Below are 22,119 nucleotides of genomic sequence, written 5' to 3'. Positions count from 1 at the left end.
AAAAAAAGTACTGGGTCTAGAACATGAAAGTTATCCAATAATGAGGGATACTAAGCGCAGTTTGAGGACCGATTTTTGGTGGCCAGATATGGACAGTTGTGCAGAAAGAAAGAGAAGTTTGTTCATGTTGGTCACATGAGTGGAGCAATAAGTTCCAAAAGACCACTAGGTGTCCCAATGAGTAGGTTTCCAGGCAGAATGAACAGTAGAAGTCCTAAATATGGTATTGTTTTAGTGGATCAGAATTTTGCAGTGGCTTGAAATTACGTTTGTTAACTATCAATCAATCATTCAATCGATCAGTCATTTGCAACACAACCACAAGAAAAGTAATAACATTCCAAGGTGATGTATTTGAAAAAAAAGGTTCGCGCAAATAAATGCTCTAGTTTTGGAAGTACAGGTATCTCTGTGTTAGTAGAATGTCATATGCTTACCCATGAATTAGAATAGGCACAGAGGCGAGGATTATCAGGTCCGAGGAAATTGAGCCCAAGACCCGCCGAGGCGGGAATTGAACCTGGTCCCGGGCCAGACCTCTGCATCAGGGTCTGCCGCTCTAACCATTGAGCCACACTTCCCCACTTCTCCATTAATACAGCACCACTGCCACCCAAACCCTGATCACATCTGGAATGGAGAGAGGACCAAAGATGGGCTGCCTTGCTGTTCCCTTGGACCTAGAAAGAGAGGTTGCATCAGTCACTGGGCTGCACATGCTGATCCTTGGGATAGCAAAGAGAGGACAGTAACTGTGGTACCTGCATCATGGAAAAGACACATTTGAGCCCCAGACAGAAGAGGTGAATTCAAGAGTCTGTTGTCTGACTTCCTATTACAGCACAAGGGCCACATAAGCTGGGAAAGTCTGTCCTGGCCAGTCAGTAGCCACAATCACCTGATCACCAATGAACGCTGGCGTGCCTCCGGGAAGACCAACTCCAGATGCTCAGAAGTTGCAACCAAGTCTGCTGGACTTGAAAGAGTTGTCAGAGTGCAGGTTGTTCGCCCAAATGTAGACACTAGCCTTCACCAAAGGGAATTTCTTGTTTTGCTGTGACTGGAGACCAGTAATCCAGTGGCAATGGGAATTTTGCCGGATCCAGGATGGCTGCTTTGGTGACAAGATAAAAGTCCTAGAAATTCTTACTGCCTACTGTAATCTGCTCCCTCTCGGAATTGGTCACCCAAAGCGGGCTGGAGTACTCAAACTCAACTACAGTTTCCAAAGTTTCTGCTAATTACAGTAGTTGCCAATGCTTGTTTGCACTTTGAGTGAAAAGCTGTGATTTACGTTTTACTCAAAAATCTATATCTCCGAATGCCTCTGGCCAATTTTGTTCTTTTTGGCGTCTAAAAATTCATAAACATAAGATCTATTTATATAAATTGAAGTTGGATTTCTTTCATATTGTGTAACTTTCTTATTTTGTTGTTTTGGTTAACCCTGGGCGAAGTACTACGCTACGCTTGCCTAGTTTGTGAAGTGTGCGCTACTTCGCACTATGGGAATTGTATGTAGCACAGTGCAAACACACGTAGCGTAGTGCAGCGGTCATTTTTTGCTTGCTTGCGGTCCTCAACATCAAGTTGGCGACCGCGAGCGAGCAAAATTACATCCCGGCAAGACTTTTTCCTCGTTCGCGATCAGCAACATCAAGTTGCTCGCAACTGCTCGCGATGAGAAACTACCAGTCCACGTTGAGAAAGCTGCAGCTCGAGTAGAAACCTACTCGAGCTGCAGAAAACGAACGCTTGCACTGCGCAAGATGCAGTTTGCACTGATTGCACAGTGCGGACAAGCATCCGGCACTGTGCAATCAGTGCGAACAGCATTTTGCACAGTGCACTATGCAGTTTGCGTAGCTACGCGTTGTGCGAAATGCACTTCACGTAGCTACGCGTAACACTACTACGCGAAATAGGCCCAGGGTTAGTTTTGGTACTTCTAAATGCTTTACACTTTTTCCTTTGTTAAAGCCTGACCGTTCGTAGTCACAGCTACGCAGGGTTCAGCAAAGGTTTAGCAAACAAGCCTGACTGAACCTAAGCTGATAGTGAGTTTATTGCAGTGTGGTCACACAACCACTCCAAAAAATACACCACTTTCCACACACAAAACTTTGGCTTGTGTCATCATTATAGGATCAGAGCCCTTCATCAAGAGTTGAAGCAGAACTGTGTTCTATGAATGGAGCAGTGCTTGACAATGAACTCTCTGTGGTCGATTTATATCCCATTTCTTCTGATCAACAACACACTGAAGTTGTTTGGTAATTTCATATCTCTCTGTCTTTTTAGGTACCAAGTCGTATCACACTGTAATTATTGCTTGTATTTTCTTGTCCAAGTCATGAAGTGGCCTTTGCATGTTTGTCCAAAATGTGCCTGAATGGGGCCACACCAAAGACCTGGACTGTGGGATAGAGATTTAAGCAGAAATAATGTAACACTTTTAAAGGTTTGGTAAAGATTCATGTCTGTGCATCCTTTCCACTCAGACATCACACTAAAGCTGCAGGTAAATGAGGGTGTCCAAAGCACTAACTTTCATGTTGCAAACTTACAAAGGTATAGGTACTCCAACTCCTACAGTCAAATCATTGTGTGGAACTCACAGAAGAATTAGGATTCTCCTAAAAGGAACCTAATCTGAAAGGCATGCTAGGTTTTCAGAATTCAAGAATAGCATGCTGATAGCTGTCATTATTGAGATCTTTGCCCCATTGTTGGATTAAGCCCGATACGGCCTCTACCTCTAATGAAGCAGGAGGCTTCATCGTCTGAAAATTGTCCATGCTTTGCTTTCATCATTTCATGTATCATAAAAATCTAGCCAGCATAGCAACTATTTAGTCTAACAACATTACTTTCTTCAGTGCCTTTTTCGTACTTCCTTTCTTCTCTATGACATTTCTTTTTCTTCACTTTCCTATCTTTTTACTCCTTGGGTAGGTATGGCCTAGAAAAATGTTTCTGTCTATTGTGAAGACCTATTATCTACAATAGAGTGGGCTTTGGGTTAGCCATTTGATGTCTTTCTTATCTAGGTCAAATCCCCTTATTCAAAGCATTTCCTCCCTATGCTTGTTTTAGTACAGCCACTCGAGCATTTCTTCTTCACGCAGTTTCTGACTAGAGAAATTGCAGTCTTGCATTACTGATGCGAGGGGACTCCTTATTTTCCATACTTCTTTATCTTTTAGAACTCCATCAAAGAGCATCACTTTCCAAACTCTTTCTTCCTTCAGCCCTCCTCTTGTTATTTTTTATTACTTTATTTTATTTTTGTATTCTTTTTTAGAGCACATCATGTGCAGATTGCTATCGGCCAACTCACATTAGCTCATTTGCATGCTATCCCGCTCAAACATTTATTTCCTAATTTACCGTTCAAAAATGGTCACCTGACATCTAGGACGAGTAAACTAGGAATATAGTATAACAAAAAGTAATTGCAAGATGTTCGCCATGCATGCTGACACAGGCACTGCATTTTGGAATCTTTTGTTAAATTACAATCACTTAAAGATGTCTGCCGGTGCCTACACATGGGTGCTCACACACAGTGGCCATTTAGTAAATATTTTTACAGATAGACATTAGAAAAATCCAAGATCGCTACACATGCAACCAGCCATTCAATGTAGCTGTAGCCAAGACGTGCGTATCTGGATCCCCCTTTTCCATGACAAGGACCTGAAACTTTCTAAGGATTTGCATTAATGAACACTGGAATACAGAATTATTGACGAAAGTTGTTTTGTTGATGCAAATGAACTTTGAACTATTTCTTGCACTAATTCTCCAACATTCATCTGAACTCTTAAGGCCTGTGGTGGTAATATTATAGTAAGTGTTATTTAACTGGATTATGTTGAATATGTACATACAAATGTTACGCACAGATGCTACAGTTTTGGTATGCACATATAAATCGCTAAAAATCTGGAACAACAGGTTATTAACATTGTTAGTTAAATGGCAGTTATAAGTAAGCAAAGTAGAAACTATAACGCCTCTCATCTTCTATAAGAATCACAGCAACAACCACAATGGCTAAAAGTAGAACACTCTCACCCAAAAATCCCTCCTTTCAGCTCTTTATTATCATTTTACAAAATTAAGGCCCAACAAACAAAACAAATTTTATGGAACAGAACAAAAGGTAGCAATACAACTAGACAGAAGACTAATCAATTCAATTCAATGTATTTATGATTTAGAATTTCACAGAATTTCACATAAAAATACATCTTAAAACACATTTCATTCCACAATAATTTTACAATATAAATTCAAGTTGTCATTTCCATTTAAATGGACGAATGAACATAGCAGTAGAAGTTGATATTGGAATTTTCAAATTCGAGAAGGGGTGAACTTTAAATAATCGAATTGTCATACATGAATTCTTATGAAGATTAATCAAAAATATATTTTTTAAATCTAATCTCACCTCCCCTCGCCTCCCTACTGCTTAAAATGAAAGTGAAAATAGAAGGCTCCACAGTGCTTTGGGATGAATGGACTGTTCATAGAATATTCTGGCTGAAAAACATTGGCTCTAAGGATCTGGGCTCTAAGGATCTGTAAACGTTTGTTCATCAACAAAATAGATTCCAGCTGGATCAGAAAAAATACTATAATTTTCTGAAGCTAAAAGTGCATATCTTGAAATTAAACTTCAAGGCTGATCTGTTTCTCCTCACTTTGCTATTGGCATTGATGTCTAAAGGACATCAGTTTTTAAAGTTCATAAACTATTATGTCTTATTAAATCTACAGCAAATATACTCAAACAAGCAAAATCGGAAGAAAACAGTTTGAAACACCAACTTGGTTCTTTTCTCATGAAAAATGGCTGTTGAACTTGAAGTCTTCCTTTACAGCCAAGATCATTCTGACATTAGCTCAAACAAAACTCATGCTCCTGCACAGAACATATTGGACATCTTATCCATTCTAATACCTGCCGGTGGGTGGCCTTCCACACCTTTTCATTAGTTGATCTCTACTGAAGGAATTTTGGGGAGGGGTTCCATCTTACTGTGAAGATGTCTTTCAGATAAAACTATCTCTTGCTTTCTAAAAATATGCGTAGAAACAGCCATTAATAACGAATGAATCGATATTCACTTGCTTGATCCACTGCTTTCATTAGGTGTTAAGACAGTCTTCTGAAACTGGAAGCCCACAGACAATATTTCAATACATACATTGTGGGCTTGTATCTGTTTTAGAAGGAGTGTGGATAACATCTCACTACAACACTCACCCTGGTTATCTAGAGCACGACCCATCAGGAACAATTTGGACCACAATCTAGAAAAAAGTAAACCTTGTGGTCTAAAAGGTATTGTTCTGTCTTTCGTTTTTGTTATGTCTATGCAATCAATGTTAGGCACCTCTCTATTGTGAAATGCTTTTTGAAATTATACTCATCTCTTTTACTTACCCGTTATCAAATTTGGTAGGTCTTCCATTTGAGAGAATATAATGCCATTTCTCAATTACAGCCTGTTGAAGTAGGTCTACGGACTTGACAATTTACAACTGGCAACTTTTGCTGACAAGATACTTCTGCCCCTCTCGAATGATGTAAGACCTTAATCTTATGTCTTGCATGATTTTCTTTTTTCTATATGTTTAGTGTTATCGAGTTGTAAACATGAAAACTGAATAAAATGCTTGAATTCACAAAAATATCTTCTCTTCTGGTAGGGAAGAAAACAACTAGTCTTTCTATCCTAATGGTGCTCTATTGTATTATGCATAGTGAATACAGGGCTTTGTCGTATATCATAGGATTTAAACACCACATGCAAGAGCCATCTGGTTCGTCCCAGGTATCTGCCAAAGGCCAACAGGAATTGAACACTACAAAATTGGGAATGAGCACCACAAAAAGATTTTCAAGAAAAAAATATATTATTGGGGTACATTTATATGAACCAAAATGCCCAAGAAGGCTGTGGATTCCTCCGTGTGTGGCATACTGGAAAATAAGTGATGTCATTAGTACAGGCAGTGCCTTCATGAAGCAATGACTTGGAAAGCCCACACTTGGAGCCAGGCAGATTAATTTCTTCAACATTTTACAGATCTATTCTTGTGTCTGGGCATATGTCTACGAGGAGGAATCTACTGGAGAAGCAGCCATGAAATTATTTAATTTATATCGGTCTCCTTGGTTCCTAACCGAGCGTACCAGTGTAAATGGAAGCCTCTGGTTTAAAGAATCTATTGATAGCTAATTATCTAACATCTAATTAGTTATTGGATGAGACTATACTCAGATTCCCCTCCTACAGGATTTCCAGGTCAAAGCGTAACAGGAGATTAGGGAACAAATAGCAATAAGTAAATCGGTTTCAAATTAAATAATTTTATAAAAAGCACAAAGGGGTCCACACTTTTCCGAGTGCTAAGAAAATGAGATATAAATGAAAGCTAAAGTGTATTCTTAATGATCCAGGTTATTTATGTTTATTCTCAATTGAAGGTGTTCGCTTATGAGTCTAATAATAGTATTTTAGTTAGAGCAATATTTTTTTATTTAATTCTTGATTTGTGGTGGGTGGGGGAATTTAAGAGATTTGAAAACTGCATTTTAAGTAGAAAAGCAAACATTGAAATGGAGCTGAATCCATTTACAGGTACATGAAATAAGGAGATGCATTCTGGAGAGCCATTAATAGTTAGGGACTAAAACAAAAGCACGACGTGCCAGCAAAGTTAACAGACAAAGAAACAAATACAATATGGATTGCTTTATTGACCAGTACAAGAAGCTTGGCTTTAATGCAAGCATGATGGCTACTAATGAAACTGATGGAGCAGAGAAAGGGTGCTCGCGGAGAGAGGGAAATTGGCAAATTACTGACACAAACATACTGATGATTGCCTAGAGTGGGGTTAGAAATATACTAAGAGAAGTCAACTGGGAGGTTAAGGCGGTACATTGCAGAAGCTATTAGATAATCAACTGCCTGGAATTACTTGTGAGATAACAAACACAATGGGGTTGTGAATCGAAGTGGCTCGTAGGGCTGGCGTGCTTGATATACATGTGAAAGCAGCGGAAGGGCTGAAAAAGCCAATACTTAACTGCTGATCGGCATAGGTTTTACCATGTGTAATTTAAAATGATGCTAGGGAAAGTCATGATTGCATGCACTCCATTGCTTCCTGGTTGGGCTCCTCCTGTACAGATACATTTATGTGCATTACATAGATACATTCAGTTATGTTACATTACAGTGTCCCTCGTAGCACTTCTTAATAGGAGTGCTGGGCATACAAACAAATGTTGTGGGCTGTCCTCATACACCACTAGGTGTCATGCTTCATCATAGGACAAACCTCTCTCTCCAAAATCCCAGTTTGATGGAGAGAGGGCCTACACCTGAAGACAGGGAGGCCCTTCTAAGTTTTAGAGGGGGCCCGCGTAAATAGTGAGTTTAAAAACCAATGTGGCATCCTAGATTTCATTTATAAATCGGACACATCACTTGGTTTAAAAAATTGAAAATGTCGGGAGGAAGGAGTACATGCACGTAGGTGTACGGTGAGGGATGCACCTTAAAGCAAGTGTGACTACAGGGGTCCCTAGACCCTTCTTCCATGGGGCATTGAAGACACTACGTTGGATATCTCTGAACCAATCTTTTGTTTAGAGGTAGAAAAAGGTCACCCTTCGAGGAACACAGTAACATAACGGAACTGAATATTATTGTTGAGTAGCTAGATTTGTGTGTATACTAAGCCTGGGCGTAGTTTGCGTAGCAGTACTACACTTACACATAGCTTCACATACACATAGTATACTTTAAACTTTGCGTAGTACACGTAGTCTGCGTAGCGTAGCTGAAGACACTGTGTACTTGTCTGTACTGTGCTAAAATTGCAAAATAATTGCAAAAAACTTCCTGTACATGACCAGATATGATAAAAATATGCTTTTCTATCTTTATATGCTAAAGTGCATATAGTACTTTTACAATGGTGAAACTGAATAATTGGCAAGCAGTGGGAGATGTGATGATTTTGGGATCCTCCCTAACCTAGGGAGAGTACCAAACAGATGCCTTGAAAACAAAAAAGCACATCTTATTGAACGATTTAGTTGTGGTCCCATCCTCTTAGGACAAACCTAAACACAGTTATTGGCAAAAAAACATTCCCACCCGAAGGCCCTGCAAAGCATTATGGGATGAGATTAGCAGTGGGCAGTGAATATTATATAGTATACAATATCAAAAGAATTCTACAAAGAGCTGCAGTTCCACTGGTCGTCCCTAGATGTCCCTCACGAGTCAAATGCAAATGCTTGATGAAAGGGTTTCAATGGTTTTGCATTTGACTCGTGAGGGACATCTAGGGACAATCAGTGGAACTGCAGCTTGATGTAAGAATAATTCCAATGCTTTGCATTTGACTCGTGAGGGACTACTAGGTGAACTGCAGCTCTTTGTAGAATTATTTTGATATTGGATACTATAATATTCACTGCCACTGCTAATCTTGTCCCATAATGCTTTGCAGGGCCTTTGGTTGGGATTGCTTTTTTGCCAATAACTGTGCGTGGGGTGGTCCTAAAATGATGGGATCACCACTGAAGTTCAACAAAATGTGCTTTTTGTTTATGCTCTTTGTGTTCAAGGCATCTGCCATATACCTCGAGGTATTAGACACTACTACTACTATTATAACTGTATATAATAACGACTTTGATCGTGTTGTAGGGGTTGTATATATTCAGGGTAGTCATGTATAGAAGAGTATTAGTAATTAGGCATATTTATTTTTGTAGGAATTATATGTTTAAATTGCCCTAAAGTCCTGAAAAAGCCTGGAATTCAACAGAGGCTGAAACGTGTCGACTGCTTGGTTACGGCACCAACATAAGGTAAATGAAAGTAGATATAAAGTATAGAAAAGGAGTTTGATACCAATGGAGGGAGAAATAATTGATCCTTAAAAAACTCCTATATACTTATAGTCGGTGACCCGAGTACAGGGAATGTTTGGATATAATTGTTGGATTAACATCCCTGACTTGAATTGATTGTGGGCTTTTGAACCAGAAAATAAGGTTCTCGATTTGTGTGTAATACTTTTTTGAATGTTCTTTTGATGGTTTTTTATGATTTTGAATCCCTTCTTATGTCCGTATTAGATGTATGTATGAATATTGTATATATATGTATAGATATTTGTTTGTATATGTATATGTTTTCTAAATATGTTTTCCAAATAGGATTGAATAGGAAAAGATACAACAAGCATATAAATACATTTTCAAGAAATTCTTTTCCTAAATTCATTAATCTTTTCCAATTCATGAAACAGATGGAAATGTATATATAGTAATATAGTTTGTTTTCTTTGAAAAAAATGAGTTTTGATCTAATTCTAAAGACAACTAAGTGTGTTAGGGAAAGATAATTAATGGTATCTGTCCCACGATTGATTAAAAAAAAACTATACCGTAGGCATGAATTTTTCTGACTTGGTATATGAGGGTGGACTCAATCTACTGTGAATAATCATAGGGGGAAGGAAGATCGAGCGTGGTCACTCCGGTTGGAAAAACGACATAACATATGCACGTTTACTCATTACGTATGTTAAGCATCCATTTCATAGTGAGCCTATCATCATGCATTTAAGAGTATCAACAGAAAGGGAGGATGAGGATGAGGAGAGAAAAGGATGAGGGCAGACAGCCAAACATATGACTTGAGGGTAATGCCGGAAAGTTTCACTTGATTGAAAATCCTGCATATTGCAGCTGGTGAAGCTCTAAAATAGTACTAGATGGATGTGGATGGGAGGGGATCCAACAACGTTGCATGAATGGACAGTTGTATAATTTAATGCTGGAAAACGCTGTTTCAAATATTCTACATGTAACTGCCCATTACAATACAGTACTAACTTCAATAATACACATTAATTTAACCTCATGGAACATTACCAGTTACATAAATAAGATGAAATCAAGAGTAGAATTTAAAAAATCCTTGAAAAATGAAAATGTGTACATTTGCAAATTGTTGTTTCCACTGAAAACATAGAATCTGCACCCAGCAGACATCCTGGTGTTCTCATGCTGTCTTACAAATCTTAACTAGCAAAACAAAAATTGGTTGATATAATCAGTCACTATCTTATAGCCATTGTGATTGGTTGTATGGTCAATTCTTAGGTTAATTACAGGAATGCACTATTTCCAGGTATTATGAAGAGACAACGAGTCCAATAAGAAGAAATCAGAATATGGGCATATGGATGGTTTTCCAACCTCCGTAAGCAAGATCACCAGCTGGAGCTTAGACGGGTTCTGCACTGGCTGTGAGTAGGAACCACAATACATTATAACTTCTTATACATTTATGTTAAATGCTGGCAGGGCACAGCTCTGCTATATCATCAGTATGCTATTAGAATGTATGCAACAAGGAAAAAGTAAAACTTTAGTAGCTAATACTTATTGACACAACTAGCTTTTAGATTATGGGAGGGAGGGAGCTGGAATGTCAGGGAGCTAAGTTAAGGAACCAACTGCCTTTTAACTTAAGCAACTTTACTTATTGGGTTGAATTCTAAAACCACATCTCTTTGTAGCATGAACACAAGGACTGCCTACCACAATTTCTCTATTCCTCATAAACAGCTCCCAAATGCAACATTTTGTTGCATTGCTCTCTATCTCAATATTTGTCAAATAATCAATAATGTGGTAACATATCACCAAGCTGTGCATCAATGGAAATTCAACGAATGGCAAAGACATCACAAATAGGTATTTAAAAAAAGGAATGCATCTACTGGTGCCTCAGGAAAGGGCCACATAAATACATGCACATGGGTCTACAAACGGAGGTGCCTATTCACAAAGTTAAATTTAAATGTGTACATTTACTCACATGTAAATCTACTACACCTAGTTGTTACTTCACACTTTTTTTGCTCAGTGAAGCCACCTACACCAAAATCTACAGTTGTGAACTTATTACTCATAACTCTTTACATATAGTTGGAGGCCACCAGTACCATGGCAGACATTGCTATATGGAAACTTCATAAAGTTTATTCATCTTTAACATTTATATTTAAATAGTTTAATAAAAAAAATAATGTAGAATAATTATATATATTTATTTTACATTCAGTATTAATAAGAATGTTACAACACTTACATGGTATTAATTTAAATAGTTGTATTTAAATTGAAAAATATTAGGAAATAATTTGATTTGGATTTATTATTTATAAAAGCATAGTTATCCTTAGAATGCATTTAAATAATTGTAAGTTTTTTAACAAAAAATTATATTATATTTTGATTTCATTTTAAGATTAAAACAATTATTGCAGTTTATAATAATATAATTATATTAGCATTTTATAATAATTATATGAATATATATATAGTTGTATTTAAATTTAAAAATATTAGGAAATAATTTGATTTGGATTTATTATTTATAAAAGCATAGTTATCCTTAGAATGCATTTAAATAATTGTAAGTTTTTTAACAAAAAATTATATTATATTTTGATTTCATTTTAAGATTAAAACAATTATTGCAGTTTATACTAATATAATTATATTAGCATTTTATAATAATTATATGAATATATATATTTATTAACAAAATATATATTTATTTTCAAAAGTCGAAGTTTTTTTAAATTTAGCTTTAGCACCTATGGGGTGTTATTTGAAGTTCCTGCCTCCATTGTTTTCTTTAGGAGTGTGTTGGAATACCTGTGAGTGACCATGTGTGGTGCTGGTCTTACTCCAAGAGTAAGAGTACATTTACTACTGTTTTGGGACCTTTCTGGCTGTAGCAACTTTAGAGCCATGTTTGGGAATTGTGGTGGGTCTGCTCTGTCGCCCCTCCCATTTGGATGTATATGTTGCCTATTTTCCAGCCACTCCCCCAGCCCTACACAACCTAGACCGCACAGGTGGCAGAGATCTCAGAACAAAAAGATAGGAGTTGTGCAACCCGAGGTCTCCGCCCATAGGTTAGTGAGTAGCATTTTGTAGTACTAGTATTTATTACTACAAAGTACTGAAAGTACTGCAACATACAGTTTGTGAATAGACTCCTGAAAATATTTTGCCACATTATGGAGGTAGCGTGTAAAGATATCATGGAAGCATTAGATGAGATCTGATACTGCTGGCCCAGGAATTTCAGAACACCGATGTGCAAGGATTTCCCAAAATCTCGTTGATTTAAAAACGTTGACAATCAATTGCATGCCCATTAAGGCGAAAATGTAAGATTTTGTGTAACATCCCAACAGCAACAAAAGACAATTCAGAGCAGCCAATGACCCAAATAAGGCGATTGCCAAAAGAAACTGATCAAATTGAAATCAGAGAATATGAAACAAGGAATCTGGAGTAGAAATGATAACCAAATGTCTGAGGCCAAGAGACACAATTTGGAATTGACAGAGGCCTTCAAAAAGCACAACTTACACATTAACCGGGTGAATTCTCATGGGGTTCTTATTCAAACAGAACACAATGGCAGACAAAGTTCTAAAACGGATAGGTCATGGCCCTCAGATTACACAGAGTCTAAAAATTATCTGGATGTCGTCAGCATCAGAATAAAAATCAAAGTTGAAAGACTGAACTAAAGCTGAAGAAGAAACTACAAAGGTTACAAAGAGCAAAACACTTCAGGAGGAGTACTGGAATAAGTGAGCCCAAAGAACTTGGAAAAGGAGAAAAATCAACACCCGAAAGGAATGAAGAGATCGACTGCACGGCCTGTAGTGGATCGCCATTACATTTCTGGAAAGTATAATACTACATAGTGTCAAATGGAGCCAAGAAATCCAAAAGTACCGTGGGGGCGCAGAGCGGGAGTTGGGCAGACATGCCTGGCCTGACAACAATCTGTTTAAAAGCAGAGTGGTGCAGAAGGTTTTTTCGGGTAAGAGGTTATACCCCATTTACAGAGCTCTCATCCACAACAGGCCAGATAACCTAATGAGACTTGGAACAGCAAAGGAGGACGAGTTTGGCCCACTAAAATACATTGATAGGGAAGCAGCACTGATGCACACATGGGAAATAGCTATTAATGCCCGGGTGAGACGAATTGAATAAAAATGATTCTGCAGATTGGGGAAGGGCACAGCGTCCACTATGCAATGCTGCTAGGAGATGTTTTTTCATACCGTCTGGGTCTGCCCCTTGATCCCAAATTACTGGGCTGAAATAACAACCGAACTGCCGGTGGTCCTGGAGGTCCCTTTATATAGTAATACTCAGTTCACGCTCTTGGGGGATTCCACGCGACATCAACCTGCCCAGGAGACCAATGTTGTTCTGTGTAGAGGATTTTGTGTTACCAAAAAACAGACAGAGCTAAACGTGATGTAACCCAGCTGCCCCAACTAAACAAATGTGGTCTGCACGAATGGCGGCCAGCATGGATGTGGTGCGGGAGTCTTTCAGGGGAGAGACTGGCCAACCAAGTTTGTAAAGATATTAGGAGGCTGGGGGGTTATGAAGTTAGAGAATGGGAGATCTCAAGGGAATGAACGCTCACAATAAATTCTGAGTATGGCTACACAACCCAAAAGGGCATTGGACCGGAAGAGGTGGGGGGTTCTGTGGGTGGATCCCAGATCGACACAAGCAAAAGATAGTGTTTACACTACTGACTGTACTGGATTTTTATACTGTTGACATCGTGTGTAACAGATTGTGTCTTCGAAATAAACTGAATATTACAAACAGGTATTTTTAAAAAAAAGAAATCCATAAGGATCAGCGTGGCAAATATGCTAGCCCTTAACTATCACAAAAGCCACCAAAGTTAACAACTGTGGCAAGCAGTGCTGCCCCTACCCCCAAGCAAGGCTAAAGTGCAAAAAGCTGCATGGCCCGGAAGACCTGTTCAGGGAAAAGGAAGACCTGTTTCGTAACGAGGTAATAGTCTAAGAACTTTAGGACCAAGAGACAACTTTTTCAATAAAGGAGAGGCAATGGCCTGAGAGCAGGACAAGATTACAAGCATCAGACTGAAAAAGAAAATAGAGGAGGAAATAATATGCATTACCTTTATAAAATGCCTAATCTGGCATGTGTCGAAGAAGACACAGACTTCAAAGAGAGAAGATTTAGAGACGGGGACATATTCAGAAAATCCAGGTTGCATCGAACTGGCAGTCAGTGAGTCTCCTCTCCATGAGGACAGCAGGTGAATGAGAAAGGAGCACTGCCTGCCAGCCTCGGATGTAGCACAATGTAGTTATGCCTTCTTAGACCGCCAATGGCACACTGCCACCAGATTAAGCCAGCCTCCTACGAGTTTAGTTATTTGGACAAATGGAGGCTAAAACGTGAGAGTCTTCCGACGGAAATATGCATAAGTACACGTTCTGCTTGAGGCAATGGGCCTAAACCCTCCAAAAAAGTTATGTTGTTTGCTACGCCTCTGGTCCTGTATATGCATCCTCAGAGAAAGCATACGTATATCGATGCACATTGAATTAGATAGTTATTTTTAGTACTCTGTAGTATCTTCTTGTTATGGTTATAATGTTCCCTGTTTCCTAGCTCATCAGCAAGTGTGAGTGTTGGTGTGAAGGATATGAGTGAAATGCTTGGGTGCCTGATGTGAGTGTTGACAGTTGGAAGATGGGCTGAGCAGCAGGCAGGCTGCTCCTGGTGAGGCTGCCACCACTGATGACATGTGCTTAATTAATAACTTTCAAAGACACTTCTCGGCTATGTCTACTTCATCACCTCTATGCATGGAACATCACTGTTAAATTTTGGCGACGATCTGGAGACTAACTCATGCTCCACAAGTGGTCTTAAGGAAGTTAAAGATGATGTGTCAAAGAAGACTTCATGTTGGAAGGAACATACAGAAGCTAGAAGGGCATTGAACAGTTCTGTGAGGTAGTGGTTCACAAATGACCACAAAGACAGCGCAAGTGCTCTTCCAGGAGGAAGTGTCAAAAAAAGAATCAAGAAACAAGAGAAACTGGAGCAGCACGCCTCGCAGCCCCACCAGTGTCCATTACACCAGACAGCCCCAGCCTAGGCGTGGCCGTGCTGTATCACCAACTACAACTTGTGTGATCCTAAGCTCATCCTGATGCCAGGTAACAGGGAACATTATAACCATAACAAGGAGATACTACATACTCGCTATAAAGAACAGTAAACAAATTCAGAAGAAAAAGCAACATCGTGAAACTGCAATGGTTTGGAAAGGAACAGACTTCCCTCAAAAAGAGCCTGTGACATTTTGTACCCAGTTCTGGGCAGAGTTCTACGCCCAGGCTTCTGCGCTCAAGTCTTACATCCTCTTACCGTCCTTCTGTGCCTGCGCCTTGTCTATGAAGTCCGCCGCCTCTTCGAAGTAGTGGCTGAGGTTGAACTCCGGTGTGTCGTTGGCTTTAATGCCCTTGTAGGTGATGCCGGTCCCTTCGTAGTACTCTGTGTTGGTGTTCACGTGCATGAAGGACTTCCCCTCCGCCGCATTCAGCACATGGGTGACGCCCAGCCGTTGCAACCGCATGATATTTTTGGCTATAAAACTGCAAGACATGCAAAAAATAAAAGAGCGGTTAGGTGCTGGCCACAATATTTATACGGCTCAACATTGACATAACTTTTAGCAACGAGGTTTTGAGTAGTTAGTGGAAAAGAAAAACGATTACAGTAGTGTAGGGGCAAAGGTTACCATGGCGAACAAGCATTGGCATAGCCAATAGGTCTCGCCTTTGGGACCTTATAAGTATTTAGCCATGCAGCACATTATCCTGGCCAGGAGTTCATCCCATTGTTTTCTAAAAGTGCCCCACTCATACTCACTCCCTCTTACATTTAGGCTCAGATTAACACAACATTCACAAAAGTGACACAAACCTGGTCAAAATTATTTGTTTAATTTACTTTCCAGATCAAAACTTGTTTTGCACTGGAAAGTTGCCTGAAAGTGATGCAAAGCAGCGGAAAGCGCAGCTTTGCTTTACTCCGTGACTAGGGGGCGGTCAATGGCTGCTACATGTGCATTCCCATGCAACCACCCATGGTCTTTGATGCAAAACCCTATCTACTGACAATAGTAGACATGGGTTTGTTCTGAAAAATAAAGCAGGAGTTAAAAAGGAAAAATGCTTTTATCTTTTCCTACTTTGCATGTGTACTTCACAGTACAGCACACATCTGAAGTAGGAAAAGTTTTGAAGTTAATCAAAGCATAGCTATACTTGAATGGCACCATTTAAGTGCAAAAACTATGCTAGACTCACAAAGACACCTTTGCACTAGGGCTTGGCAGCCTAATGTGCGTCAGCGCTAGGGAGAAAACAAGGTAGTGCTTTTTGCATTGTAGCTATGGTGCTCTCCTGCTGTACCACACAAGTTTTGATAAACTAGGCCTTAGTCTCTTTCCCCCTCACTCACTCAAACACACTTTCTCTCACTTGCTCATTCTCACTCATACTCATTCCCACTCACTGCTAATATCACACATGCATACTCATACCTCACTGGTTCTCATTCTCACTTATTAACAGTTACACACACTCTCTGACTCTGGGTCCTGGAGCAACTGCACCTTCTGCACCATTGATAGCTACACCCCAGACTCACTTCTACTTCCTAGAATCTGCAATATTTCTACAGATTCAGAACTCCCAAAGCCTCCCCTAGTTGTTCCAGGGGTTGGGGGTCCTGTAGATATAAGCAAAGTACTTATGAAATATTTTTTGTAAGTCCTGGTGCTGGAAAAATGGCCCAAATCATTTTACCCATTGCATAGCAGGAAGTTATTAACTAATAACTCTTGATAGGAGAGGGCTAGAAGTACCTTTCAAAGACTTCCCCGAATGGTATTAATAAACTCAAGAATATAATATGGTTGAATTTCTCCCAAAGTGTACATTCAAGAAGTTATAAGACTTTCTTGTTTGCAAGTCCAGATTCAGGGTTCCAGTGGTCTCTCCTGATTGGTCAGAGTTAGGTGGATTAGCCAGGCTGCCTTGAAGAGGTGATAAAGAAGAGCCCATGGGGTTAACCAGCTCTGCTGGCAGGGCAGTGTGCTGCTACACAGGAATGCCAGAGCAGGGGGAGGAGTCACAAAACCAATGGTCTTCAAAGAGAAGAGGAGGCCTTAGTGTAATTTACAGCTCTAAACCTTTCACCTCAGCCAGTGCTATGTTTATGGAAGGAATGCACAGATGCAAGGGGGAGAGCTTCTGAAAATTAGCCATCCTTGGGGTGTGTTTAGCCAGCTCCCTGCTGGAAAATCAGCCATTATGAATTTGGAGGATTTGGTACACTCTGGGACAAAATAATGCCACACTCTACCGGATGTGGTCATATTCTTGGGGAGTTGGCCTGTTCCCACTGGTCAGCAGTGACCTCCTGCTGGACCCAGAGAACTGGGAATAATTATCTGAGAGGGGCAGAGCCTCTCAGATCGGCTGCTTGAAACTTAAGGAAGCAAGACTTTGCCATGCTGAGAAGGTGGGGTGCAAAGTTCTAAGGCCTGTCCTCTGAAGACTGCACCAGCTGAAACTACAGCCCTGTGGATTACCTTGCTGCAAAATAACTACTAAAGAGTTGAGCCCTTGCAAGCTACAGGTTAACAGAGCTCACCTGGACCATCACTACCAAGGATCCTCAACCTGGAGAACACCAGTGGATTTGTAAGGGTTTTGTCAAAGTGGGTTGTACGAACTGAAGTCCTCAACTTTCAAGGACTTCATCTTGGAGCTTCCAGACCCTTGGAGTGAGTTTGAGACACTTTGGGACCCCTTGAGGAACTTCAGAAAGAAGTTCAAGAAGTTTGGAGAACTTTGGAGCAACTTTGAAAAAAGCTCCATACAGTGACCGACTCAACCTGGCCAGCCAAGCCGCCTGCCTATAACCGCAAGCCGGCCAAGCCATCTAGATTCGTCCCGCTAAAAGCTCCATAGGTCCAACTGCCAGAGTTTGACCGGGAGTAGAAGAAATCCAAGGCCGGCGAACTCTCATTGAATCCCGCCTGGTGAAGAGCATTGAGGGACCCCACGAGAAACGTTTCACTCACTGGGAATCGCAAAATGTGTAAACACACATTTGTACATGGATGTTTGCCATTTCCAAATAGCAATTCACCAAAATGTGTCTATTTGGCAACAGCAAACACTTTTCTACGTACATCTGGCCCCTGGTGCTAGCACTGGAACCAGCAAGGCATGATACCCAACGGGGAGCCATAAGAAGCAGCAAGGGTGGGATTGAAAAAAGGAAGACCTCCCCTTCAATCCCTCTACCAGCTTCATGACTGGAAGCATAGCCCTTTAAGAAGATGGAATAGTGCTGGGGATCCTGCCCCTGCTGCAATGTATGGTTTTTCATTGGCTTCAGGGATGCACTGTTGTGCACCTTTACATCCACATTTTAGCAGTTATACTATGCTGCACGAGGCGTGTGCAGTATGACTGCTAAATAAAATGGATTGTGCCTTTGTAAAGGGATTGTAGTTGACCTACACACCCAAGACATGTGCGATCCAGACATCCAGCTACAGAGTGTTTTATTTTAAAACAACACTCTGTAGCTTGATTCCTCAGGCCCTCCTCCTCTTCCTGTCATCAGGAGACTGGAGACAAGGCAGAGAAGGCGCACTTGGCAGTGTTCATGAAAACATGAAACTCGCGTTTCCGTGAACACTGCTACAGTGATAAATGCAGAGAGGACTCGCAAGGGGCCTGTGCCCAGAAGCCCCTGATAAAGAGCTGCTGCTGTGACATTCTCTTTTGGTGTCATGGCATGTTGTTCTGTTGGGCTGCAGAGTCTGGTTTGTGCATATCCGCCCCGCTGTGCTCTATCAGTCTGTCCTCTGTAGTGCATTGTTGGGGAGAGCTCTACTGAGTCAGGCAAACTGGTGGCCAGACTGGAAGAGGTTATCCTGATCCTAACTTTTTGTTAATTCTATAATCCATGCCTCATTTTAATCTTGGAATCTTCACTAAGCTTTAATTGAAAAACAAACTGTTTTATTCCAAAACAATTATGGACATTTGGCATTGCCAGCAGCCCATGCAGTAAGAGATGATGTGCCTATCTCCTGCCCAGCCATCCTACATGCCGTCCGTCCACGGCCTAATCAATCGCCACACCCCAAGACCACGTGAAGATGTTCAGGAAGGGTGCTCAAGAGATGCAACTGCACTAACGAGGGATGGAGGAGGCTGTAAACTGTATACACCACTGAGTGGCGCAGCACTCCACACACTCCAACATGGTAGGAATTCTAATGGCCTCCTGAGGCCCCAATATGCAAAGGTCACACTTTCCCTGCTGGCGCCCAGCGCAATTTAAAAGAGGTGCGTCATGCGCAAACAGGCAAAGTGCACCCTATCACATGGAATACGCTGTTTCCAGGCCAGCCGCAAACTCGTGCTGCCCTGAGGCCCGCCTATTTAGGTGAAAAACTGAGCTGCTTTGAAGCAGCCGCTACATGTTTCACTGTGTGCAGGCGGCACCCTGCCTACACTTTTAAAGGGATTAGAGATCTCCTTGGAGGCGGGTGCAGTGAGTGACTGCACCTGCTTGCAAGAGGATGTCTGGGTGGTGCACAGTGCCCCCTATTCCCCTCCAGAGGGGCTTTTATGTGGCACACTGTCAGTGCGCTTTCTGACAGTTTTTTGCCTCTGCATCTGCATCTATAATACAGTGCGGGCACTGAGGCAAAGAGATTCCCTCATGTGCATGGGGGCCACACCCTCACGCAAATGAGGGAACGCCCTCTGAAGACTTCACTGGCGCTTTGTGTGCGCCAGCGCTATCGGTAATACAGAAAGGCCCGCACAAGCATCTGCGGCTCCTTCTGTAATACCGAAGCGCCCCTGGGGCATACAAAGCGGGCACAAATTCCAGTTGCAACCCCAGGGCACTTCCATAATACGACCCTTGAGGTGCACCGGCAAATCCCTATAGGCCTACCAACGTGTGGAAAGAAGGCAAGATCCACACTGGCTGTTCCGTGAAGAGCCCAACATGCCTGCAGTGCTTGGAGTTTAGACCGGATGGCAGAGAAGGCCTAAAGTCTATATAAAAGACAACGGTGAGGCCTGCGCCCAGCCCCTCTAAGGTCATGGCACATCGAGATGCAACACTCTGACCGAAGTTGGCCCTCTCAGAGGTGAGACTGGCGGCCTGAACCGGACAGCTCGATACTGGGGGTGAGTCCGCACATGCAGATAACCTGAAGAAGAGGTGCAATGCTCCCAAAGCTGATTGAGGTGTAAGAACGCCTCCCAGAGCCTCCAAACACCAGCAATGATGAACTATGCTTTCCTTAAAAGGCACACAAATTTTGGCGCGCCTACTGAAGAAGCATTAGAGAGACTTCATAATTAGATACAAAGGTGGGAGCTAACACCGGTGGCCCCAAGTTTGACCTCAATACTAAGGCAGGATTATTGTCCTGCGGGACCCTTCTTCCCCTGTCCCTCTGGATACGGGAGACTTATGACCAGGCAAACCCCAGCATCAATGCTTCAGGGTAGCCTCTGTAAGGTGAACTGTGATGATCTGTTGGGGGGTGCAATACTGCAATCATGGACACAGAGATTATTATTTGGAGGATTACTAGCTTGACTTTTGAAATGGGGACTGGAGTGCTCCTCCCATTTACTACTCTCTTCCTCCGGAGTACAACTATCAGACATAATTAGTGTGGGGGCCAGAGCTACCGACTGATCAGAGATCCACTGCCATGGACTATAGAGGCATGAAGAGTGGAGCCCCTGGGGATTGCAAGCGGGCAAGGATAGGGTATTCAAAAGAGACCAGGCAAGAGCTGGTTTCGAGAATAACTCACAGCACTGAGACATCTGATCAGGCGAAGTCCCAGGGCCAAAACACCTAAGTGGATCATCTAATTACCTCTTTGGACCTACTGCATACATTTCGGTCTGAAATCAAGACTCCCAGATGGGCGTGGAGGCCGAGATTGACACAGTTACTGAGCCTGCTATGTGAAGCTCAATAAAAACTGATAGAAAGGCTTAAGTCTACGGATGATGCTGTAGGAGAACTGAGCCTAACCTCAGACACGCTATTGAAACAGAACTCACGGAGAGAGTACGATTTTTTGAGTAGAGGGCTAAGGATTTGAAAGGGCGCAATCACAGGAATAACATAGGAGTACTGCGACTACCCGAGTACATGCTTTCATTTTTTGAGAAGTGGACAAGAAAAGAGGCGGCCCTCTTTGAGCACTGAGGATTCTCTACTTGAAACAAACCACAGAAAGGTCTAGCCAGAAGACTGTAGTCAGGAGTTCCTCCTTCACCAGTGGTTACCAAACATTTACACTACAAGGACAGCAACACAATTCTTAAGTAACCCAGACATGCTGTCATTTCTTGTAGAAGTGGCTCCATCAGGGATCTTAAGGTCGTCTAGTTTGGACATCACATAGATTGGTGGTCCCTTTAAAATTCTAAATCAAATGGTCTAGATATTCCCGGACTACACTGCTGCCGTCAAGTGTAAAAGAGCCTCCTTCACAGAGGTCAAAAAGTATTTGAGAGAAGCATCCAAATTGAAAGTCATGACTGAAGATGCCTCACAATTTTTCACGGAGCCTACCAAAACTTTCAATTCGCTGGAAAAAGACAGAACTGGCAGGGATGTTGAGAATTGGCTGCCGCAGAAACAACACAGAAAGCAGTTTGAATTACATTCCAAACATAGGGCTCCTAAACATCCCACTGAACAGCTGGTTGAAGGGGAGAGTCAAGTCAAGTCAAGTCAGAAATTTATATAGCGCGCTACATACCCAGAGGGTCTCAAGGCGCTTGAGGAGGGGAAGGGAGTTACTTGTCGAATATCCAGGTTTTAAGTTGTTTTCTGAATGCTAGGTGGTTCTGTGTGAGACGTAGGTGGGTGGGGAGTGAGTTCCAGGTTTTCGCTGCGAGGTAGGAGAAGGATCTACCTCCCATGGTGGTTTTATTGATGCGAGGAATGGTGGCAAGGGCTTGGTTGGAAGATCGAAGCTGGCGAGGGGGGGTGTAGAAGGAAAGTCGTGAGTTGAGACATTCGGGTCCAAGTTCGTAGAG

At 41.5% G+C, this 22,119-nt stretch overlaps 1 protein-coding gene across 1 annotated transcript in view; it reads right to left on the bottom strand.

The window, feature by feature from the left end:
* DUSP3 (dual specificity phosphatase 3) overlaps positions 1-22,119 on the bottom strand; it is a 385,772-nt gene that overhangs the window by 210,035 nt on the left and 153,618 nt on the right. The window contains exon 2 of the mRNA XM_078645293.1: positions 15,368-15,594. Coding sequence (XP_078501419.1) covers positions 15,368-15,594 — 227 coding nt within the window. The remainder of the gene's footprint in view (positions 1-15,367; positions 15,595-22,119) is intronic.

This window comes from Lissotriton helveticus, chromosome 5_1 (genome assembly GCF_964261635.1).
Source record: "Lissotriton helveticus chromosome 5_1, aLisHel1.1, whole genome shotgun sequence".
NCBI classification, from domain to species: domain Eukaryota; kingdom Metazoa; phylum Chordata; class Amphibia; order Caudata; family Salamandridae; genus Lissotriton; species Lissotriton helveticus.
This window is presented reverse-complemented; position numbering and strand designations above follow the sequence as displayed.